Source organism: Electrophorus electricus, chromosome 5 (genome assembly GCF_041902795.1).
Source record: "Electrophorus electricus isolate QZ-2024a chromosome 5, ASM4190279v1, whole genome shotgun sequence".
NCBI lineage: Eukaryota > Metazoa > Chordata > Actinopteri > Gymnotiformes > Gymnotidae > Electrophorus > Electrophorus electricus.
The window spans coordinates 31,572,166-31,597,165 of record NC_137501.1 but is presented as its reverse complement, the minus strand read 5'-3'; the positions used below and the strand labels follow the sequence as shown (position 1 = coordinate 31,597,165).

The 25,000-nt window shown below is 48.0% G+C and overlaps 2 protein-coding genes across 7 annotated transcripts in view; one reads left to right on the top strand and one right to left on the bottom strand.

Moving 5' to 3' along the window:
• Window positions 1-3,107, top strand: part of LOC113591686 (equilibrative nucleoside transporter 2) — a 12,575-nt gene extending 9,468 nt beyond the window's left edge. Inside the window, exon 14 of the mRNA XM_081714800.1 lies at window positions 1-3,107. This exon is cut by the window's left edge and continues 349 nt beyond it. The gene's annotated coding sequence lies outside the window, so the exon portion shown is untranslated.
• A 1-nt stretch (window position 3,108) lies between these two features.
• The window catches only part of mpdz (multiple PDZ domain crumbs cell polarity complex component), a 34,666-nt gene continuing 12,774 nt past the window's right edge, over window positions 3,109-25,000 (bottom strand). For 2 of the 6 annotated variants that reach the window (XM_035529964.2, XM_035529965.2), the window contains exons 12-47: window positions 24,457-24,522; window positions 24,290-24,369; window positions 23,063-23,209; window positions 22,778-22,948; window positions 22,300-22,470; window positions 21,944-22,153; window positions 21,115-21,261; window positions 20,086-20,409; window positions 19,587-19,698; window positions 18,615-18,813; window positions 18,110-18,163; window positions 15,961-16,056; window positions 15,744-15,833; window positions 15,416-15,593; window positions 14,909-15,019; window positions 13,638-13,697; window positions 13,357-13,428; window positions 12,061-12,160; window positions 11,512-11,708; window positions 11,171-11,262; window positions 10,910-10,985; window positions 9,907-10,110; window positions 9,573-9,635; window positions 9,117-9,288; window positions 8,888-9,033; window positions 8,693-8,776; window positions 8,212-8,405; window positions 7,827-7,974; window positions 7,501-7,578; window positions 7,283-7,367; window positions 6,460-6,497; window positions 6,077-6,199; window positions 5,882-5,986; window positions 5,703-5,791; window positions 5,463-5,586; window positions 3,109-5,247 (exon numbers count right to left, since the gene is read on the bottom strand). In XM_035529964.2, the coding sequence (XP_035385857.1) occupies window positions 5,101-5,247; window positions 5,463-5,586; window positions 5,703-5,791; window positions 5,882-5,986; window positions 6,077-6,199; window positions 6,460-6,497; window positions 7,283-7,367; window positions 7,501-7,578; window positions 7,827-7,974; window positions 8,212-8,405; window positions 8,693-8,776; window positions 8,888-9,033; window positions 9,117-9,288; window positions 9,573-9,635; window positions 9,907-10,110; window positions 10,910-10,985; window positions 11,171-11,262; window positions 11,512-11,708; window positions 12,061-12,160; window positions 13,357-13,428; window positions 13,638-13,697; window positions 14,909-15,019; window positions 15,416-15,593; window positions 15,744-15,833; window positions 15,961-16,056; window positions 18,110-18,163; window positions 18,615-18,813; window positions 19,587-19,698; window positions 20,086-20,409; window positions 21,115-21,261; window positions 21,944-22,153; window positions 22,300-22,470; window positions 22,778-22,948; window positions 23,063-23,209; window positions 24,290-24,369; window positions 24,457-24,522 (4,553 nt within the window). In that variant the 3' untranslated portion in view covers window positions 3,109-5,100. The remainder of the gene's footprint in view (window positions 5,248-5,462; window positions 5,587-5,702; window positions 5,792-5,881; window positions 5,987-6,076; window positions 6,200-6,459; window positions 6,498-7,282; window positions 7,368-7,500; window positions 7,579-7,826; window positions 7,975-8,211; window positions 8,406-8,692; window positions 8,777-8,887; window positions 9,034-9,116; window positions 9,289-9,572; window positions 9,636-9,906; window positions 10,111-10,909; window positions 10,986-11,170; window positions 11,263-11,511; window positions 11,709-12,060; window positions 12,161-13,356; window positions 13,429-13,637; window positions 13,698-14,908; window positions 15,020-15,415; window positions 15,594-15,743; window positions 15,834-15,960; window positions 16,057-18,109; window positions 18,164-18,614; window positions 18,814-19,586; window positions 19,699-20,085; window positions 20,410-21,114; window positions 21,262-21,943; window positions 22,154-22,299; window positions 22,471-22,777; window positions 22,949-23,062; window positions 23,210-24,289; window positions 24,370-24,456; window positions 24,523-25,000) is intronic. The other 4 variants (XM_081714798.1, XM_035529966.2, XM_035529967.2 and 1 more) reach the window with 4 other exon arrangements.

Here is a 25,000-nt window from a genome sequence, read left to right as displayed (position 1 = left end):
AACTGAAGATCTGGGACTTATACTGGGGATGAAGAAGCATTTAAAGATCACGATGACCACACGGATGTAATGATACCATCAGAGGAGAGGGTGTTTACCAGCACAGATGCATCACCAACGTTATGGAGTGCCAGTGTTATCTAGGACTAAACACGCTGTAGCTAGCGTGGTTTTCCAGGTGTCCCTGTGCAGGGGGAGTATTCCACTCGCTGGTTTGGGAGTGTCGACTGGAAAGCACTGTCGTGAGTGGAGTCACCTGTCCTAGTGCTAGTCTCATAAAACCATCTCCTAACTAATACACACCAGTGAATTAACGTTCTTATTAGTCCAGCACATGCCAGTGGCCTGGTGAACGACACTTCCTGTCATGCCATTCGCTAGAATGGTGTACCCTGCCAGTGCACTACTGCTGTGATGTCGTGGGTGTTTAGTAGTGTTGCTTCTCTCATACACGCTCAGCATGGGACGGATTTCCACTGCATTTATCACGCTTGGCCCCTTTTCTCCAGACGGGTTCACCAAGCACTTGACTCTTTTACTCTGCCTGTGAGCGGCAGGTGAAATGTCCTTTCATGCTGACAGCAGAAAAATGAAACGTGTCGGTTGATTAAAATACGGCCGAGCCCTCTCAACGAAACCTGGCGTGTGGTGTGACTAAGCGTTCAGGCTTCTGTAGGCTGCGTTGTGTGTTTTCTCAGCGTATAAATGGCAGGGAACCTGATTCCTGCCCATGTGTTGGTATCATGGGTCAGTGGTACTCTATGCAGTTGGATGTGTTGGTAGTCCAAATGACCAATCACGTGTTTCATTCTTGATGTTCCATTTCCCCTCATAAATGCTGCCATGTTGTGGAAGGTTTTGCCACTTGGTTCGTCTGTGGGGGCGTATTCTGATGGCAGAGTGATGTCCATGCATACCCCAAGCACCCCACCCCAGTGCAGATGCATGCTAAAATCTTGTTAACCGTGACACACAGCCATTAACGGCAGTAACCCGAGAGCTGGTTGGGATTTAGAAAAGGGGTTTCACACGTCATGTAATACATTTCAAAAATCAAACCGCCACAGACTTGCTGGATCAGGGAGTGGAGTTTAGCGAGGCCCAAATGAAGCACTGTTACCAACCCCCAAAATTCTGAGCGTCTGCCCCAAGGTCCTGCCCAGATATCTAGCCCCTCCCTCAAACGCCACCCCTAAACTCTCTGGCCAGTAGGAAAGCAGTGTTGAGCTTTGGAGAGCCGTGACTGGCATGTCTAAAAAGCGTGGAAGTTCACTTTACTTAAAAAGGGAAGTTATGAAGTTCTAAAGGAAGTTATCAGGATGAGGAGATGGAGTCTCTCCTCAGCTGCGCTGAAAGGTCTCGGATGTGACCCTGGTTTCTTCAGACCACCTACATGGACTGAAAACATGTCTGATTTCATTTTTTCCCCCCTGAAACTGTTTTATTATTTTAATTGTTTGTTTGTTTCTTTGTTTGTTTAAAGGGTGGATCAGGTTTCTGCTCTTAAAGGGATAGTCCTGCTGCTTCTCACTATGGCAACAGGAGCTGCTTTCAGCCTGTTTCTATTGGTCAAAAGATTACATTACCCATAAGCCTGATACAGGTTAACCAGTATTAAGGGAAAGGAACCATTTTCTGGGTTCTTGGATCTCATGTTTAGCCTGAAAGAGGGAAATGAGAAGTGTTTTCTCTGGGTTATTATATGACTGGATCTCTTCAACTGACTAGGATCAAAAGGGAACAATTCCATCACTGTAAACACACACGCGCACACACACACACCCACCCCAGGTGGGAAGGACAAGCCTGACTGCTAGAGGTCACTCTAGGTCAAAGCTGCTATTCTGTTTATAGACCTAAACAAGATGTCTGCTTTCCTTTGTCTGCAGAAAGAAATATTTAGGAATGTTTTTGACCTGTTTTCATTATTGAATCACTGTTGGAATACACAAGTCCATGTTTTGATTTGCACGAGTTTAAAGGGAGTTTAAAACTAAATGTACTGGAGTTACAGCAGTACCCTTTGTGGAATAAGACTGAGCATTATAACTCATGATATGAATTTCACATGCACCTGCAGACTTATTAAAAGCAAACAAGCAACGTTTCCACTGCTTTTTACAGCAGCTATTATCACAAAGCAGCTTTACAAGGGGGACGGAGCTGAGGGAGAAACTCCCTATAGCACGAAGAAACCTTGAGGGAACCCAGACCTCTCTGGTCAAGGAATTATTTAATGATTTCATTTGTATAACATTTTTATATATATGTTGGCATGTTGGGTTTTTTAAACATTTCTTTAGCTGTAGGGGGTCTGTTTTGTCTAGAGCGCTGTGTGTGTAAGGCCTCATGAATCTCTCTCCTCGCCGTGAGGCGTCCGTCTGCGTTCTGCTAGCGTAGCACGGCAGCCACAACACTCCCTTATTGTTTCCTTTTAAAACTTCCAGAATTGTGACAGCATTTCGGGACATCCTGTTCCTGGCGTCCTGTTTGTGTGCTTTTTGGTGTTACTGTGGACACGGTTACTAGGGCTCACTGCCTCACACACACACACTCCTCCTCGTTCAGGGTTCCATTCAGGTCTGTTCATTCCTGTCATTTTTGGATGCTTTGTAGGTGTAGTACCAAAGTAGCAATATTAAAGGTTTGAGTAGCAATATTGAATTATTTCACTATAGAAACTTAATCTCATTGTCAGGCGATCCTCTCGTTGTGGGGCTTTACCTTATACACTCCCAAATTAAATCAAGACAACCGGTCCGACTGTCTTTAGCTGTCTGGCTTTAAGTTAGGTTTCACACACAACTTTCTGCACTGCCCCCTGGTGCAGGAGTCGGTACTGAAGTACACACGTCCCGGTATTGGAGGGTCCCTAGTACTTGTAGCACAGCTCCGTGTTCAGCAGTGACCTTTCCTGACACAGCGGAAATGTTAGAATATATGCGTGTAATCGTTACAGACATGCACTACACACATATATGGGTCTGCAACACCCTTTAGTTAAAAAATATTGTTAGAATGAAAATAGTTTGTCAATGAAATCGAGTTTTTGTTTGAATAATATATAAATGTTTTCTTTTTGGTAATTAAAAAAAAAAAGCACATGACTGATTTGAAGGTCACTTTATTCATTCAGCTGCAAAGAAACAGTGTGAGTGTGTGTGAGAGAGACAGAGTGAATGTTACAAAAAACAGATTTCTTTCTCCAGGTCACTAATATAATCCACACAGAGAAAGCCTAACACATAGACGACAACAGTGTCCTGTTCAAGAACAAAACCAAAACATTGTGGTGAACATTAGTGGAAATGTTTTAAATCGTGCTCCATAAACATGAGAAATAGCAGCTAGGACGTGTGCCACACTCGCATTTACTGATGTCTGTTTATATCATTATCTGCAATTAAGATTCATATGCATTACATTTTTCATAAATAATGTGCCGTTGTAAATGGCTAAAGAAACACCCCATAATGAATAAACCCTCTCAACACTGCCGTGGATGGGGAGCATTCCCAGGCTGGCATTTCCATGGCCGTAATCTTCAGATGGGACCACAGCATGGCAGTTCTCACGGAGCTCGAGAATAAACTGACATGATTGGCAGGATTAGGCCACGCCTCCTCTCTAGGAAAAGCAGGCAGAAGATTGACTCTAAATCTTATGAAAACAAACCCTAACTTTTAATCCGAGATGACTGTAGCTAGACTAACGGTGTCTCGGTAAACCCAGTGTAAGACGTGACTTTGATTAAACATTCTAGAAGCAGACGAGTTCTGTTACCACCAGCTACCCCGTAAAGGGGACGCCACCGTCCACCCCAGGGCGAGCGGGTTGGGCTGTCCAGATTAAGATTGGAGCCGTTTGGGCAAGAGAGCGTTAGGTGGAGGTTTAAACACTCTTCAGTGTGTCTGTAGCCCGTCTGTCGAGCTGTTGAATCCCAGTGTTCCCAATCCATCTAATCCAAACCAGTACAGAATCACACAAAGCACTGACAGCCAGATGAACAGGACTGGGAGTGTGTGGGACTGATGGAGATGTTTTGCAGGAGTTTGTGTGTTTTACCCTGAACACAGTGAGGGCGACTGTGTGTGTGTTTCTGTGATAGCACACTAAATGTGTGTGTGCGTCTGCGAGAGAAGAGGGTGTGTGTGTGTGTTTCTGGGACAGCAGACTAAATATGTGTGTGTCTGTGAAAGCAGAGTAAGGGTGTGTGTGTGTCTATGACAGCACAGTCAGCGTGTGTGTGTGTGTGTTTGTCTATGACAGCACAGTCAGCGTGTGTGTGTGTGTGTGTCTGACAGCACAGTCAGCGTGTGTGTGTGTGTGTGTGTCTATGACAGCACAGTCAACGTGTGTGTATGTGTGTGTGTCTATGACAGCACAGTCAGCGTGCATGTGTGTGTGTGTCTATGACAGCACAGTCAGCGTGTGTGTGTGTATGTGTGTGTGTGTCTATGATAGCAGTCAGTGTGTGTGTGTGTGTGTGTGTGTGTCTATGACAGCACAGTCAGCGTGTGTGTGTGTATGTGTGTGTGTGTCTATGACAGCACAGTCAGCGTGTGTGTGTGTGTGTCTATGACAGCACAGTCAGCGTGTGTGTGTGTGTGTCTATGACAGCACAGTCAGCGTGTGTGTGTGTGTGTCTATGACAGCACAGTCAGCGTGTGTGTGTGTGTCTATGACAGCACAGTCAGCGTGTGTGTGTGTGTGTCTATGACAGCACAGTCAGCGTGTGTGTGTGTCTATGACAGCACAGTCAGCGTGTGTGTGTGTGTCTATGACAGCACAGTCAGCGTGTGTGTGTGTGTCTATGACAGCACAGTCAGCGTGTGTGTGTGTGTCTATGACAGCACAGTCAGCGTGTGTGTGTGTCTATGACAGCACAGTCAGCGTGTGTGTGTGTGTGTGTGTGTGTCTATGACAGCACAGTCAGCGTGTGTGTGTGTGTGTGTGTCTATGACAGCACAGTCAGCGTGTGTGTGTGTGTGTGTGTGTCAGCACAGTCAGCGTGTGTGTGTGTGTGTCTATGACAGCACAGTCAGCGTGTGTGTGTGTGTGTGTGTGTGTGTGTGTGTGTGTGTGTGTGTGTGTGTGTGTCTATGACAGCACAGTCAGCGTCAGGGTTCCTCTGGTCTTCTTTAGAATGCTGACTGCCTCCTGGTGTGTCGCTCCGTCTAAACTCTGCCCATTAACAGCAACGATCTGATCCCCACGTTTCAGACGCCCGTCATCTGCTGCAGCGCCCTACACACACACACACACACACACACACACACACACACACACACACACACACACACACAGAATATCATATTAGTATATGAGAGTGGAATACATCTAGATATATTGAATGTTCAGGGTGTTGAAGGTGTGTGTGTGTGTGTGTATTGGGTCTGTTCTGAGGGCGTGTGTCTGTATCAGGTCTGCTGGACTGGGTCTGGACCCTGTGTGTGTGGTACCTTTCCAAACACAGTTTTGATGTAGATGGGCAGATCACCATGTGGGCTTCCAAACCCTCCCACTATACTGAAACCCAGGCCGTCTGGCCCCCGCTGCAGAGTAATAGTCTTAGACTGAGGAGGACTACACACACACACACACACACACACACACACACACAATTAAATTAATAACTATGTATGTGTAACAGTGAATTTTTAAAAAAATAAAATATTTGGTGTGTGCATGCAGATACATACCCGAGATCGTCATGGAAAATGCTACTGACAGTGACTCCAGCTGCAAGGTCTGAGGGGGGACCAGTTAACGTTGCATCGCCTGCTGTGACCTACACACACACGAACCACAAGCTCAACAACTATAAGATGCTGTTTATGTTTCGGTTTGTGTGCATATGAGTGTGTGTGTGTGAGTGTACCTGTAGCTGCAGTGTTCCCGTGGTGTTTTTCAGCAGAGACACCGCCTGACTGTGAGCCAAGCCCTCTGTAGACGTCCCACAGATGGACAGAATTCTGTCCCCGACCTGGGGACACCCAGACAGATGATGAGACACAACTACACCACAGAGACTCTCGATAGACATGCGCACACAGTCACTCACACACACACTCACTCTGAGTTGGTGTGTCTGTGCAGCCAAGCCAGCAGGGTTCACCATGGCGATAAAGATAGGCACGTCTCCAAGACGACTGCCCAGGCCTCCCGCTATGCTGATCCCCAAGGAGTCAGACGGCCCCTGCACACACACACACACACACACACACACACACACACACACACACACACGCACACACACCAACACGCACACACACCAACACACGCACACACACCAACACACACACACACACCAACACATGCACACACACACACACACATGCACACTCACCAACACACGCACACACACCAACACATGCACAGAATGACATACATGTCCACATTAGTGAAGACAGTGTTGTGTAGTATGTGAGTCCACCGTCAGACCGAAGTCACTGTTACCTTGGTGATCTCAACCGTCCGCACGTCCTGGTCCAGTTCTGGGGGGAGAGCAGGCAGTGAGATCACACACACACACACTCTTACACACACGTACGCACCCACACACACACTCTTACACACACGTACGCACCCACACACACACTCTTACACACACGTACGCACCCACACACACACACACACACTCTTACAGACACGTACACATCCACACACACACTCTTACACACACATACGCACCCACACACACTCTTACACACGTACACATCCACACACACACTCTTACACACACGTACGCACCCACACACACACACACACACACACACACTCTTACAGACACGTACACATCCACACACACACTCTTACACACATGTACACATCCACACACACACACACACACACACTCTTACAGACACGTACACATCCACACACACTCTTACACACACGTACACATCCACACACACCCTCTTACACACACGTACGCATTCTTACAGACACGTACACATCCACACACACTCTTACACACATGTACGCATCCACACACACACTCTTACACACATACGCACCCACACACACTCTTACACACACGTACGCACCCACACACACACTCTTACACACATGTATGCACCCACACACACACACTCTTACAGACACGTACACATCCACACACACACTCTTACACACATGTACGCATCCACACACACACTCTTACACAAATGTACGCATCCACACACACACACTTACACACAGACACGCACCCACACACTCTTAAACACATACTTACACACACACTCTTACACCCACACCCCAGTGACTGTAGTCTGCTTACGTTCAGTCTCCCCACTGCTATTCTCCACATCTCCCTGCAGCGTGCCACAGCTGAAAGTGGGATTACTCCTTCCGTTTTCACTCAACTACATACACACACACACACACACACACACACACACACACACACATACACACACACGGCAGCTGTTTCAAAACGACTGTAAAATGAGTGAGTCTAGAGTTGGTATAATGGACTCTTCCAACATGGCCTCCCACCTGCACCATCTGGCCCTCTGAATGGAACGGTCCAGCTTTAAAACGGCCCACCTCCAGTCTGACTGGACCGCCGCAACTCTGAGACGACAAACAACAAAACATACAAGACGGATCATGCGCTGAGGTATAGTGACGTGAGAAAAGGGACAAGATGAATACGGATGATGGAAGCAGAAGGATGTGATCTGGAGGACGAACCGAAGGGGGATGAACAGAGTGAGAGATTTTCACTGAAACCTGCTCAAAGTCTTACGCGCAGAATAAAGAACACGTGTCCCATCAAGTGGAGAGAGAGAGAGAGAGTGAGTGTGTGTTTGGTTGTTTACCTTCAGCAGCGCGGCGACAGTCTCCTGCGTAGCTGCACGTACGTCCTCCCCGTTAACGGACAGGATCTGATCGCCTCTCTGGAGGCGCCCGTCCGTGTCTGCGACTCCGCCCCTCACGATCTCCGACACGAACACGCCGGCGTCGTTCCTGGGGGGTGATGACATCATGACTCACGGTCAGTATTCAGCAGGTTTTACACCAGGCTGGGGTACAGGTCTGCGTCTGCGTCTGCACACACGCTCCTGTTCCACTACAGTGTGTCGGCAAACATCCGAGTATGACGTCTGCACGCATGTTCACACACGCTCACACGCCGGCTGATGTGCTTTAGTGGAACGGGGACTTTGGTCTCTCTGCTGGGGGTGTTTGGGGGGTTTGCAGTACCTCCTGCAATAGATGCTGAGTCCAAGGCCTTGATTGGAGTCCTTCTGCAGCTCCACGGACAGCAGGTGCCACAGGTCGTCCCCCTTACACTGACCTTCATCACGGAACACGGTGAGCCGCATGTGCTGAGGAGTCTGCCTCAGTGCCGTGATGGCCTCGTCGTGGGTGGCCATGCGCAGGTCTACACCGTTCACCTGGAGGAGAGTGTGTGGGGGTGTTTGGGGGCAGACAGAGTAGAGGGAGAAACAGAAGGTCAAAATCACATTGAAACCATTTATTCAAATTTTTATTTAATTGTAAATTTCTTTAATATATTCAAATTAAACACCAAAAACAGACTGATCATCACAGAAACTGAAAACTGTGTTACTTCTGTGACCTATTTGAATATGTGTGTGTGTGTGTGTGTGTGTGTGTGTGTGTGTGTGTGTGTGTGTATTCCTGTTCTGTTTGATCCGTGTGGTGGTGTGTGTAACGTTACCTGTAGAATCTGATCTCCTACCCACAGTCTGCCATCTTTGGCGGCGGATCCTTCCTCATACACCTCGTGTATTATTATCGCGCCCTGGAGAATGTGCTCAGGTTATCACCTTTACACTCTAATCTGGGGCGAACTACACGTTAATCTGGGAGACAGTACACATAATCCCTGGGAATGTGGGCGGGATTAGATTACCAGGAGCGTGTCAGAGCCTCCCACAATGCTCAGGCCAAGTCCCGTCCTTCCTTTGGAGATATCTATGGTGGTCTCACAGCCAGGGATTATGGGACAGGTCGCGGGGTCAGAGGACAAAGTTGCAGGGGTCGTCGACCGACTAGAGCCTGAAACAGTCACCCTCACAACTAGAATCCCAGAATCATAACAGGCAGATAACAGAGCCCTCCACTCACGCTGCTCTACTCACTCTCCACTGGCTCCAGAGGTGTCTCTGAACACAGGGGCATGATGGGTAAAGCGGTGGTCCCCGGGTCCGAACCTCTGCGTATCTGATTGGGTGATGTTAAGATTGGGGTGGGGCTGTCTCTACAGACCGGGAGTGTCTCTGCTCCCGTGTCCTGGTTCAGTGGTGATGTCACCTACAAGAAACATCGATTCTTCTTCCTGAGTCACATCCAGTTTGTGTATAATTATATGAAACAATGTTGTTACAGCAACACCACACACTGTAGATCACAAAAACAACACTACAAATATATACAGAACACAAACATACTGTAAAGTGTGTGGGTGTGGGAGAGAGAGTGTGTGTGTGTGTGTGTGTATGTGTGTGTGTGTGTGTGTGTGTGTGTGTGTGTGTGTGTGTGTGTGTGTGTGTGTGTGAGTGTCAGAGAGAGTGTGCGTGTGTGTGTGTGTGTGTTACCTTCTCCAGCACCATCTCATGCTCCACTACCAGGAGTCTGTCTCCTGCCTGTATGCTACCCTCCTACACACACACACACACATGCACACACAGATTGTCACTACATGTGTGATAATGTTCAGTTATATTCATCACACCACTCGGCTCATGACAGAATTTAGACACTTCTGGAACCACCATGAAACTGGGATTATGTAATCTTGAACCTGGGATTATGTAATATTGAAGAAATTGCATTTATGTAATCCAGATCAATATAACTTTATGTAAAGTATCTGAAACTGTATTATGTAATCAGATGAAGATGCACTTCACAGGTGTGAGCTGGACTGGCCTTTTGCGCTGCTCCATCTTCTTCAACAAGGTGGATGGTCACTTGATCCCTGTCGTCTTCTGAACTGGAGGTCACATGATCCTGGTGGTCTTCTGAACTGGAGGTCACATGACCCTGGTGGTCTTCTGAACTGGAGGTCACATGACCCTGGTGGTCTTCTGAACTGGAGGTCACATGACCCTGGTGGTCTGGGTGTGTCTCCTCCTGCTCTCCATTTGGAGAAAAAAGAGATGGGTTTGGAATTTATTGTGAGAAGATGAAGAGACCATCACTTCTGTTGATGATTCCTGAGTGTGTGTGTGAGAGTGTGTGAGGGTGTGAGAGTGTGTGTGTGTGTGTGTCTGTGTGTGTGTGTCTGTGTGAGTGTGTGTGTGTCTGTGTGAGTGTGTGTGTGTGTGTGTGAGAGAGTGTGTGTGTGTCTGTGTGTGAGTGTGTGTGTGTGTGTGTGTGTGTGTGAGAGTGTGTGTGAGAGTGCGTGTGTGTGTGTGAGAGTGTGTGAGAGTGTGTGTGTGTGAGAGTGTGTGTGTGTCTGTGTGTGTCTGTGTGAGTGTGTGTGTGTGTGAGAGAGTGTGTGTGTGAGAGAGTGTGCGTGTGTGTGTGCGTGTGAGAGTGTGTGTGTGCAAGTGAGAGTGTGCTTGTGTGCGTATGAGAGAGTGTGTGTGTGTGCATGTGAGAGTGTACTTGTGTGTGTGCGTGCATGTGAGAGTGTGCTTGTGTGCATGTGTATGAGTGTGAGTATGTGTGAGAGTGTGTGTGAGTGTGCGTGTGTGAGAGAGTGTGTGAGTGTGTGTGTGTGTGAGAGAGTGTGTGTGTATGTGTGTATGTGTGTGTGCGCATGTGTGAGAATGTGAGTGTGTGTGAGTGTGTGTGTGTGTGTGTGTGTGTGTGTGTGTGTGTGTATGTGAGAGTGTGTGTGTGTGAGAGTGTGTGTGTGTGAGAGTGTGTGTATGTGAGAGTGTGTGTGTGTGTGTGTGTGTGTGTGTACTGCCATTTTGTCCACCACCTCTGTTTGCGTATCCAGGGCATCTTCGCACTTGTTCACTGGGCCAACAGCCATCTGACTCAGAGCATCTGTGTTCCTGAAACACACACACGCACAGGAATCATCAACAGAAATGTCTTCATCTTAACTTAACTGAGAGCATTTTTGTTTGGCCAGCACTCAAACACACGCAGTATTTCAAAAAACTATAACCCACAAGCTCCCTCTGGTGGTTGTCACTAGGTATTGACACAAACAGGAAACTGGTAGCTTCTGGCTCACCTGATGAAGATGATCTTGACCTGGGAGGGCGCGGTCTTGATGATGGCCGAGGCGTTCTGATGTGAGCGTCCATACAGAACCTGACCGTTAATCTACAAAAGGAAGAAACGCCACGAGATCCACTAGAGCAGTGTGTACAGAGAGCACACACACGCATACACACACACATACACACACATACACACACACACACACACTCTCACACACACACACACACACACACTCACACACGCACTCACACACGCACACACACACGCACGCACGCACACACGCACGCACACACACACTCACACACACACACACACACACTCACACACACACACTCACACACACACACGCACCTCCAGGAGTTCGTCTCCCACGCAGAGACGTCCATCTTGGCCTGCAGCGCCGGCGGGGTCAATGCCCACCACAAACACACTCATGCGAGAACGGTCACGGTTCCCTGCCAGGCTCAGACCCAGACCGCTGTGACCCTTCTCCAGCGCCACCATGTGGAGGGCACCAGGTAGACCCCCATAGCGCTCCAGCATCTTCCCTACACGCATAAATGCATACACACACCACAACAGAATCACAGTGTCAGCTGTCAATATATAAGCTATCAATCAGCAGCTATTGGCTATCAATATATTTGGTTTTTACACCTTCTAAAATCACGTGAATAATATTTAGGTGACAGCTAAAGTGACAGCTATGTACGTGTCTCTGATCGGGGTACAGGTCGGTGTTCTAAAAGAAACAATTCAATTTATCAGCAAATTACCAAGCCAGACCTGAACCTGGTGCATTACGCGGACGTAACATGAACCCGTGCAGCGACACTCTGGCCCTCTGGTGGCGGCAGGCTGTCATTGCAGTATCTTATTTACAGACGCAACGTCACTCACCCCAGGTGTAGCCACGCACATCCTCTTCACCAATGTGCGGGACCAACGGTAACGACAGGAACGGCAGCGTCGGGGAAACCTTCCCCGCCTCACGATTCAGCTACAATGGTAACCAGGGGGTACATTAATGTTACCGGGAAAAAGGTAAAACATACAACATTAACCGGAATAGACAGTTCAACCGGTTATGCGGTAGACGAAGGTGAAATAACTTTAACACTCCAGAAGTAGGTGCAGAACAGTTCCTCGTCCAGACAGGATTAGGTTTTCTCCCAATCGCTAAACGCATGCCTTAAAGTCCTTATCAGCAGCGCAGGATGTCTAATCCCAGCGCTCCCGCTACACGGAGCTGGAGGGATCGCATTCCCAGCGCTCCCCCTACACGGAGCTGGAGGGATCGCATTCCCAGCGCTCCCCCTACACGGAGCTGGAGGGATCGCATTCCCAGCGCTCCCCCTTCACGGAGCTGGAGGGATCGTATTCCCAGCGCTCCCCCTACACGGAGCTGGAGGGATCGCATTCCCAGCGCTCCCCCTACACGGAGCTGGAGGGATCGTATTCCCAGCGCTCCCCCTTCACGGAGCTGGAGGGATCGTATTCCCAGCTGGAGCACCGTATTTCAGTGCTTGAGCTCTTACCGGAGGATTTCGGCGTCTCGTTACGCTGAGAATCTTAACGGCAGTAATTTCCCTAAGACGGCTGTTATCATTGAGTACAGAATTTTCCTTCCAGTATCTACTTTCCTTAAAAACTACAGTACAAGATCAAGAAACGCCCTAATACTTAAGTTAATTTGCATTTCATCAACGAAATATATTACCAATATTTTTAAATCCTTGCAAAAAAAACCCTATTTATTAATCTGCATAGTCATTGCTATAATTTGGTTAATGTGGATGAAGTACCCTGGGACGGTCACTAGATGGCAGTATATACCAAAGGTCGGTGTATAGATTTCTTAAACAGCGTCTATATGCAGCTACAGAACTGTAACGCACTGAGATGGAATCACGACCTACTTATAGTGCTGTTGTATTGTGAGCTAGCTGGCACATCTCATATATTATACCTGTCATACATTAGCCTGTGTTTCCACTGTTTATTTACACACAATTTAGACATTTTGGATGACTGCTTCAAAATTATTGGTTAACTGCGAAACCAGACAAAGGTTTTTTGTGCTGAGTACACACCATCACACACAAGTCTGTCTACACACGCGCACACACACATACAAACACAAAAAGCCTGGATACAAACACACACACACACACACACACACACAGAGGCACAAACCTTAAATGGAGTAGGGGTGAAAGGGTTAGTCGTGGACAGACGAAGGAAAAACCTACTGTGACTCTTAACATCCTACAGAGAGAGAGACACGCAAGCAGAGAGAGAGACCACAGAGAGGTCTTGAAAACATTTTATAATGACAGTTAAATCAAAATACTGTAATTTCTAAAGCCTTTTTAAATCTCACTTGATTTTCAGATGCAGTGAACTCAAATGGGAAATAAACAGTCAAAGGTGTGTGAGGTGTGTGGTAGCCCTGAGCGGCAGCGGCTTCCACTGACCTCACTACTGTCAGACTTGTAGAAGGTCCCTGCTCCATCCACACACTCCGCTCCCAGCTTCTGTCGTACGAAGAGAAACATCAATCAAAGACTGCTTAATAAACACATCTGTGATCACACACACACACACACACACACACACACACACACACACATACGTCCTCACGGGTCACGCACTACAGTAACACCATCAGTAACACTGTGGTAACACCGTGTAACAGCCCAGACGAGGTCAGTCGGCATAATTAAGCCAATGTTGAGCAGCCAGAATGGGTTGAGATGCTTTGCCTGGTTTCTTCATCCTGTTACCTTCAGCCTGGTTCTTTCAGCCTGGTTCCTTTATCCTGGTTTGTCTACACATTTAATTACATGTTGGTTTCTTTCCAGAACATTCTCACACTGACTGAGAATGCTTTTTGGGAAGTGACATATTGGTGGTAGCATGGAGATGCTAAACGATGATAAATACTATGCTAAATACAGTGACCAGTAAGGTACTGTGATTGTACCATACTGACAAAATAAGACCTCAACAAAACAGACCTCAGATCAGTTCTCCAGGCGACCTCTGCTATAGTACCACACTTCTTCCCTATTGTGTTAGTGTCTGCGTTCTAGTGTCTAGTGTCTGCGTTCCGGACCACAGAAGCCCGCTATAGTCTCGGCTCATCATCACGGCCCTGTGACCTCATTCAGGATCCAGTTTGCTGAACGGATAAATAATTTGGCTTTTCTTAAGACATCAGCTGTCCAAAAAGGGCTGAGGTTGGACATTTCCTCTCAAACTTAGTTCAATTATCTTCCATTAAAGCACTCCAACCCTTGGGAGCGTTCCAGACCTTCTCCGCTAGTGCAACAGTCTCTGAACACGAGGATCCGCACGGACTGAGCTGGAGAAACCTGCCGACTGTGCTGATAGGCCTCAGCCCAAACCAGAGCTGCTGTCCAGGAGGTATCCAGCACACTGGGTCATGTCCAGCACACTGGGTCAAGTCCAGCTCTCCAGGAGATGTCCAGCACACTGGATCATGTCCAGCTGTCCAGGAGCTGTCCAGCACACTGAGCCATGTCCAGCACACTGGGCCGTGTCCAGCTGTCCAGCATACTGGGTCGAGTTTCTGCAGCTCTAGCACGATTCAGAATATCCAGTTATGAAACGCCACAGTGTGGCCCTACCACATCTGGTTCTGCTTAGGGCCAGCTGATCTGGGGTCAGTGTGTGCACATGGCTGTGTGTGTGGTGTAAGTACAGGGTGGTGCAGGTTACTGACCCTGGGTCTGTTGATGATGCTCTGAACCAGGAACACTACAGGGTTTCCAGCCTTACGGATAGCTTCTACAGCTTGTTCATGACTGGCGTCTCGCAGGTCTACGCCATCCACCTGAAACACACACACACACACACACACAAACATACACGCACACACACACACACACGCACACACACACACACACACACACAAACATACACGCACACACACACACGCACGCACACACACGCACGCACACACACGCACGCACGCACACGCACACACACACGCACGCACACACACACGCACACATACACGCACACGCACACACACGCACGCACACACACACACACACACACATACATACGCACACACACACATACACACACACACACACACAGGTCACCTATGTTTATTAACATGATTCTACCTCCAGTTCTCCACTTTTATTTCGTTTGAATTGTTACTGTTTTATGTAAAGTGTGTGTATGATTCTGTCTGCAGCAGTGGTATGTTGTGTTTGTTTACCTCAATAATCCTGTCTCCAGTTTTTAGTGTCCCGTTGTGTCCTGCTGGACTGTCTTCCAGGATGTGCTTGATGAAAATACCGCGCATCACTTCTCCGTTGCTAAGACGACTGCCCATGCCCCGCCCACCAACAATGCTGATGCCCAAAGACTTCCCTAGTTCCTTGTAGAGCTCCACCCTACACACACACACATGCCTTCACCAACTTGGAAAAGGAACTCTGCATGTCCACATACATGTGTAGGATACAATACTCTACATATGAGGGTGTCTGTATTATGCCTATGTGTTTGTGTGTGTGTGTGTGTGTGTGTGTGTGTGTACTTACTTCCTTGGTTGGTTCCAGTTGGTAAAGGCTGTTTGTAGTTCACTCTCTTCTCCTTCTCCATCCTCCCTCTCTGGAAGCTCTGCTACAGACCTAGTACACACACACACACACACACACACACACACACACACACACACACACTTCGGCTAAAGCAGCTGTCCTATCAGACTGTGTTTCTAATACTCTGTTATTACAGTGTCGCTCACGTGGCCGTTACCTTGTGTTAGTCAGCATTTCCATGACAAAACCGTCTTCCATGTTTCGCTTACTGATGATGTATTCATCTAAATACTCAGCTGGCACATAGGTGATACTACAACACACACACACACACACACACACACACACACACACACACACACAGTGTTTAGGAGCACGGCTTTGTTTTCGACTTTCTCCACTTATTAGATATGTCATCGTCAGAAAAATATAGTATAGATTGTTCCAAATACCCAAAGAAATTACATTAGCGTTGTTTCTAAGACAAAGCCAAGCACGTATCAGGTGATGGGTTCTCATCTAGACGCACGCGAACAGGAGCACACACCCAGCTTGTGTGCTAATTAGCATTCAGAGGCCTCCCACCACTGCAGGCTCCCAGCAACCACACGCTCTGGAACGCTGTTGCCTATCACAGCCCACGGTGAAGGTTCTCATAAAGTCTAATGTGGCGTTTGTTGGTAGTAAGGAGACAGACACTTTGGTAAGAGGACTTGGTTCAGGAATGAACACCTCACTGTAAGTGGAGATGACAGATCTAATGGAAGTGAATCAAATCTCATCTGCGCAGTTCAGTTCGGCATGCAGACACGAAGCAGATGGAATGAATCACCGCTGAGTGAACGCTGAATCAAACGGTGATTCATACCTCGATGCCTCTTTTGTTTGAGTGAATCAGAGATTCCGTGCCAGGGGTGTTAATGAGGAAGCAGGCGGGAGACACCAGGACAGGAAGGGCAGTGTTAGTGGAACTGGGGGACGGTTCACGAGACCGTCATTCCTGCCCTGCATGGGGTCAGGGGTCAGCGTCTCTGGGCTCCGGCGCACCTGCTCCAGCTCATAATGCACCTGGAGAAGAAGCGGATGAACTGGAACAGGTGTGCCAGGGTCAAAGGTCACTGACATCGCAGATATCTCCCCAAATGAAGTAGTGCAGGTGCTGCATCCCTCCCCTGCCCCAGGATATCATCTCACACTCCAGCGTTATTAAACATTCCCCTGTAGCTCGCCTGGTAGCGGAAGGCACCGGGAACATCAAGGCCACGCGCTGTGATATGTGCTGATAAATATGTGTACTCCACTCTGGATAAGAGCAGCTGCTAAATAACAAAAATGTCTCTCAGTGTCTTAATATTAAAGAAATGGAGTTACAGGAGATGAAACCTCTAGCTGGAGGCTTGGGGTGCAAAGAGTTAATATGATGGGCCTAAGGGGTTAATCTGAGGGTCTGGAGTGGAAGGGGTTAATATGAATGTCTGGAGCATAAAGGGTTAATCTGAGTTTCTGGGGCGTAAGGGATTAATCTCAGTGTCTGGGGTTACTCTGAGGGTCTGGGGCGTAAGGGGTTAATATGAGTGTCAGGTGTAAAGGGTTAATATGAGGGTCTGGGGTTATTCTGAGGGTCTGGGGCATAAGGAGTTAATCTGAGGGTCTGGGACATAAGGGGGTTAATCTGAGGGTCTGGGACATAACGGGGTTAATCTGAGGGTCTGGGACATAACGTGGCTAATCTGAGGGTCTGGGACATAACGTGGTTAATCTGAGGGTCTGGGACATAAGGGGGTTAATCTGAGTGGCTGGGGCATAAGGGGTTAATCTGAGGGACTGGGTGTAAGGGGTTAATATGAGGGTCTGGGGTTATTCTGAGGGTCTGGGGCATAAGGAGTTAATCTGAGGGTCTGGGACATAAAGGGGTTAATCTGAGTGGCTGGGGCATAAGGGGTTAATCTGAGGGTCTGGGTGTAAGGGGTTAATATGAGGGTCTGGGGTTAATCTGAGGGTCTGGGGCATAAGGAGTTAATCTGAGGGTCTGGGACATAAAGGGGTTAATCTGAGGGTCTGGCACATAACGGGGTTAATCTGAGGGTCTGGGACATAACGTGGTTAATCTGAGGGTCTGGGACATAAAGGGGTTAATCTGAGGGTCTGGGGCATAAAGGGTTAATCTGGGCATAGCATGGTGGCCCGTGTTTGAGGGTTTCTGACAAGTAAACACTGATCGGCCAATCAGGATAAAATGCAGAGATAACAGACATGCAGCCAGACTTGAGCAAGCGCAGACAGAAAGACTGAGAGGGACAGACAGTGCGAGTGGAGTCCAGATGCATCCCGATGCGTTTAGACGAGTCGGAGTTAGACATACTCACATATAGAAGGGGCAGAGCTCCTCCTCTGGAGCGAATGAAGATCTAAAAAGAGATCTAGAGAGGTTGAGACGTGTTTACACGGTGCTACCGACACAGACGCGCACCTGCACGCTGTCGTCGAACCCAACCAATCCTCTCGCAAAGTCGCCTAATCCAGAGTGATCGTCCAGCTAGGACTCACCGCTGGGCAAAGATAAGCTGGAGGTGTTTGAAGACTGACAACAAGTGGGTGTTATTCTCTAATATTCTCCCTTGATCCTGCTGAGACTGTCATGACATGGAACTACAACCAACTATACTGGCTGTAAAATATCGTGTCTTGCTAAAGTAAACAGACGCGTATCATAAACACCATGATCTATAAAACAGTGGAAAATCTGTGTTCATTTAAACATTGTGTGTGTGTGTGTGTGTGTGTGTGTGTGCGTGTGTGCGTGTTTGCGCGTGTGTGTGCGTTTGTGCGCGCGCGTGTGTGTGTGTGTTTGTGTGTGTGCTCTTTCCTCACCCCATGTCAGGGTCCATTACTGAGTGTCTCCGTAGCATAGCCCGCGCCTGGGCCTTGGTCAGATTCCCGGTGGGCTCTCCGTTGATGGCCAGGATGAGATCTCCAACACCCAGGCGTCCGTCCCGGCTCACAGATCCACCGTGAATGATACTACGGATCAACATGCCCAGACCGTCCTTCTGTGCACTAACTGTCATACCTGTAACACAGGTAACAGGTGTGACGTCTGTACACTAACTGTCATACCTGTAACACAGGTAACAGGTGTGATGTCTGTGCACTAACTGTCACTCCTGTAACACAAGTAACAGGTGTGATGTCTGTGCACTAACTGTCACTCCTGTAACACAGGTAACAGGTGTGATGTATGTGCACTAACTGTCACTCCTGTAACACAGGTAACAGGTGTGATGTCTGTGCACTAACTGTCACTCCTGTAACACAGGTAACAGGTGTGATGTCTGTGCACTAACTGTCACACCTGTAACACAGGTAACAGGTGTGATGTCTGTGCACTAACTGTCATACCTGTAACACAGGTAACAGGTGTGATGTCTGTGCACTAACTGTCATACCTGTAACACAGGTAACAGGTGTGATGTCTGTGCACTAACTGTCATACCTGTAACACACGTCACTGTGCAAAATTGTGTCATACACCTCTAAAAAGGTAAAACCTAAAAGTACAGCAATCTTCACATTCTCTCTAACGTAAACAAAGCATACAGTGCAGAACACAGATGGCACACCAGCACTGGGACATGTCACAACCAAAACACCTGTCAGCTGTCATTTGTACTGTTTCAAATAGCTCACGTAATGGGCAGATGTGTAATATGTTGGATGTCTCCCCTAGTTCACAGTGAAGCCAAAGTTTTTGCCAAATGAAAACAGGTGAATGTAAAACAACAGCTCTATCTATAGCCAGCAGAGTGACATGCAGTGTTTTGGTCAGATTACTAAATCACCAACCTAAACTTGAGTTGCCCTTGACCACAGTGACGATCCTCTCAAAGTTAGTCCCCCTCGTCACTGCGTGCTCATCGGATTCTGGTGCAGTTTGGGTGATGGAGATTTCCTCTGCCTAGCAGGGTTCAAAGTTCAACACAGGAACACAACATTAGTCCAGCAGAAACACACTCATTCCTGCTCACAGTCCAGGAAAGGGGTGGGCACTGTCCAGGAGAATCCGGCATCTATCCAGAGTGTTTCTAATGTGATGGGCAGGATGTAGGAGGAGTTTGGAGGAGTAAACATGTTCTAGTCACTAATGGAGTGCTGTCACATCTACTATTTTGCGTGTATTTGATTATAATGTTACATTTACATTCCACTGTCATTCATAATAATAATAATAATAATAATAATAATATTCTTTTTCCTTTCTGCTGAATAATAATGTCCAAACCACACATAAATGAATATGTATGTCCAGCATACGTGAAGTGATATATTTAAAACAAGTTTTTACCTCCTCCTGGAAATCCTCAACGTAAACGCTTTTAAGCCCTTGACCTAAAAGCTCAGGCATGATTGGCCCCGCCTCTGAGTATAACGACGGCGTTTTAGAATGGTGGGCGGGGCTAGCTCTAGACATCAGAGGATCCACTGGTTCCATTCTGTCTAAGATGAGTTCTGTGATCAGCTCAGGGTGGGTGGAGTCAAGCCTTAAAGTCTCCTCCTCGGGACTCAGAGGGACCGCCCTCCCCTCGGGAGTAAACGGCTGCGTGTCCTCGGCGATTCCAGATGCCACTGTAAAGGGATAGTCCATGAACACGTCCGGCTGAAAGCTCCGCTGGGAATGACAAACATGGATATGTTTGCTTCACACTACGACAGACGCCTCGTTATCACGGTAACGACCAAACCACTCGCAAATAATCCTGCCATCCACACTCGGCACTCATCTGGAGCGCCTGGCCCTCAAAGCACTAGGAGGGGGAATATTGCCACAATAATCCCACGGCTCCGGACAGTTTAACAGCTCGATCTCTCCCAACGTTTCAGACGCCCACCCGAGACACCCCATAAAAGCGGAAATAAACCCTGAGTCGGCAGGGCAAGACAAACTGTACGAGCAGAGAGCTACTTCAGCTAATGACCCCCTGTGGGGCAGTAGGGCACTTTGAATGGGAGGGGGCTCAATTGGAGAAAAGTTTGAGGATTCTACTGGTGATATACAGACTAGACTGCACTACAGCTGAGCAGGTGGGAGGGGCTAGACTGCACATATTATATCTTCTACTTCAGCAAGTTGGCTGAAATTTAGAAGCACAGATCTGACTGAACAACTTCTGTAATCTCAAACTGCAGTTTATAATCTCAACACCAGGATTATAATTTAGTTAAAGCATATTACTGAGAAACTCCTGTTGATTATACAGTAACACTATTATCAGACACTATTATCAGATGACCCATACAAGAGCAGACCGGCAGACACTAGGTAGCTAAAGGGATAATTGGTGAATTAAATCATGGTGTCTGATTGGCTGATTACCTGAGGTGTGGAGGCCTTTGGGGACATCTGATAGGTCAGGTCTTCACTGCAGCTGCTTCCGTGAAGAGCCCTCATGGAGTCCTGAAAGGTCGCGTTCTCTGGGTCGAACCCCGTCTCTTCCACCAGGTCTGCATCGCTAGCGTCGATCTGGAATGACAGTAGAGTTCACGCCTGCGCACCGGCCACGCGGGATGTTTGGGCTTTGTTTTTATAGAGTTTTCTTTTCTGTTTCTCTCTGGTTTGCGAGGTTTCTGTTATTCTGAGGTTTTTGTTATTCTGTTATTCTGAAGGATATGCCAAGCGGTAATCACACCTCACTCCAGACGGCTGGCTGACGTCTGGCTCTGGGGTTTGGCACCTTCCACTAGAAACTGTCTGTTGTGATTGTGATTCATAACACAAGAGGACAGAAGAGGAAGGGCAAGGCCATCATCCTCCTCGGTGTGTGAGGTGCGGTGGAAGCCCTCTGAATATGCATGATCACACAAATCACTTACAAAGCTTTGTGCTGAGCAGTGAGTTTGTCTAGGTTAGTTAATAGTGCCAAACAGGAAATGGAATTGTGATTACTGTCAACAGATCTGAATGTTCAGGTTTCATTAGAGCTGAGGGTTCCTCACTCAGCTCTGCTCACAGTGTGAAGACGCAGTGCTATGTCAGAGATACAGCAGAGCTAACAACTTAGAAAACACATCTAATAACTATCACACACACACACAAAGACACACAAAGACACACACGCACACATACACATGCGCGCATACATACACACATGCACACACACCCATGTAACACTAAGTAATTATTAGATTAATTTTTGTTTTCTTACAGGCAGTGGCTTGGCCACCCCAATCTGGACGGTGCCCAGACTGGCTCCCTTCAGAGCCTGCACAGCTTCCTCCAGACTGCCAGAGTCCAGGTTGTTGTTGTTGACGTACACCAGCCGGTCACCCGGCAACAAGCGCCCGTCCTGTTCAGCCACCCCACCAGGCACCAGCGATCGGATCACAATGACTGTCTTAAGTGGGTCAGAGGGGTCCTTCACACACACACACACACGCACACACTGTGTTACTATCTTTCCATCCCTTTATCCTGCACCCAGAGAACACATGCACGCATATCTGAGTAAACCACAGAAAGGATGTCTGCCTGTACACTCGTCATGTGCACTGCTCCGCCTACCTGGTAGTCTAGGATACTGAATCCTAGTCCGCTCTTCCCTTTCTCCAGCTCGATGTCCTGGATCTCCGACTCCCACAGCGACAGGGAACTTCCTGCCGGCTCCTCAGTCACACGACCCGTGTTCTTCTCTGATTGGCCGGACACGAGGAAGTCCTCGACGTCACCGAGAGCCTGCGCAGAAAGAGCACTAAGGCGAGGAGAAATATTCCCAGAGCTGGAAACCAGCGGACCAGTAAGCCGGATGCAAACAGAGCGTGTGGTGGGACGGAGGAGCCCATTAGCCCCACGCATCTCTGCAGACGGGTTGGGATTATGTGCTCTCAGATAATCCAGACAATAGCAAACCCGACGGCCTTTAGCCTGGTCAGCTTTTAAAGGGAAATCAGTATGATTAGAAAGCAAAATGAACTTGACTCTCGTGAAGCTGGACACAGCGGAGCACGTATTTAGTATCTACATGTTATCTACGGGTGGTTACCTCTTCTGTGGATGCTATAGCCACCTCCTCCAACTCTGGTTGGCCAGTTTGGCTGTCAGTTGCGGGCAGGTGAGCAGGCCTACAGCACACCATGTACACACACACGGGCAGGTCCTTCAGAATGACCACCACCTCCTTATGGGACTTGCCTCTTAGAGATATACCATTGACCTACACACACACAGATGAAGATAGTGGAGATGATGATGATGATGATTGTGTGTGTGTGTACATGTGTGTGCGTGTGTGTCTGTGTGTGTGTCTGTCTGGGTGTGTGTATCACACCTCCAACAGTTCGTCTCCACTGTAGAGTTTTCCAGAGATCCCCACAGGGCTGTCAGGTAAGACTGAGCGGATGTAGTGATGAGTGTTATTCACCTCCAGACTGATCCCCAATCCACTGTTCTCACTGAACCTCTCTACCTGCACAACCTATACACTCACAAACGTGCACACACGCACACACACATACATGCACGCGCATACACATGCATGCACAGACAGCACACACACACACATACACGGACACACACACACAAACACACATAAACATACACACACACGCGCGCGCGCGCGTGCGCACAGACAGCACACACACACAGACAGCACATACACATGCACAGACAGCACACACACACACACACACACACACACACACACACACGCGCAGACAGCACACACACACACAAACACACACACGCACATACACACAAACACAAACACACACATACTTTATTCACATACCTTCTGAACAAATTACAGTAACCAAATCCAGAAATAACTGTAATTTATCATATGGAGTGTTGCAGTCTCCTACAGCTCTGTGAACGCCATGTGTGTGTGTGTGTGTGTGTGTGTGTGTGTGTGTGTGTGTGTGTGTGTGCATGAGCATATCAATCACTGCAGATCACACTTCCATGTGTGTACGTGGTATGTGTGTGTGAGTGTGTACATGGTGTATGTGTGTGTGCGTGTGTACGTGGTGTGTGTGTGTGTGTGTGAGTGTGTACGTGGTGTGTGTGTGTGAGTGTGTACATGGTGTGTGTGTGTGTGAGTGTGTACATGGTGTGTGTGTGTGAGTGTGTACACGGTGTGTGTGTGTGCGTGTGTACATGGTGTGTGTGTGTGAGTGTGTGTGTTCACACTCCCATGCCATACAGGCAGCTCACACAGCTCCATAATCCAAAAGCACTGAATCTGTTTCAGCAAATAAAAACGCTTGTCGTTGGCCAACAGGACAGTCAAGACTCCTGAGCTTATTACCAGTTACACTGCAAACAGTTTGAAACACAGTTTTAAACATTGCAAACAGTTGTAAACGTTATAAACTTTATGACCCTTCCTAAGTGATTTGGTTCTAGTGTAAGGAATATCCCAGTCATATATGCGTTGTATATTCTGTTCCACTCCATTCCTATTCTATAATACAAATTCCCATCAACTTTATGGCGTGGCAATTCAACCTTGTTACTGTTCCGCGTAATCTGTGCTGTCTGTAGTTGGATTACTCACGGTGACTTCACTGCTGGGTCCGAGGACACGCTGCCACCTCTTCTTCAACTCCTCTTCCTCACATGCATTCAGCTTCATGCCTGCAGGACAGAGAGCATCACATCACCATCTGACCCTAAAGAATCCAGCACACGTGTAAGAGAAGTCAGAACCAAAATCTCTCTCACCCTCTTTCCGATCAGGAGAACAGGGCGGAACGACAATGGCTGTGTTTATGGAAGTTTCTCCCGGGTCTGCATGGACACAGATGAAACACACACACACACACACACACACTCACCAATCAAAATAAGGGCCTCAACACAAATGACACACAGGAGCCTCCCTGTTTTTATTTCGGTCTCTGCTGTGCCTCATCTTCGCTTCCTTTCTCGTAGGAAGACACACGGGCTTATCTAAAGTGACTGAGCTGTCTCCGCCTTTCTCCGCCTGCCCCTCAGTAATGACAGGACGGCTGAGGAGACAGAGGGTGAAGATGAGGGATGAGAGAGTGAGAGTTCCCAGACGTGGGCCGGCCTGGCTGGAGTCAAAATCTAGAGCTGTAATTATGGCTGAAGGAAAACACACACACACACACACACACACACACACACACACGCACGCACGCGCTCACACGCACACGCGCGCACACACAAACACACACGCGCACACACGCACACGCGCGCACACACGCACACACACACACACACACACACACACACACACACAAGC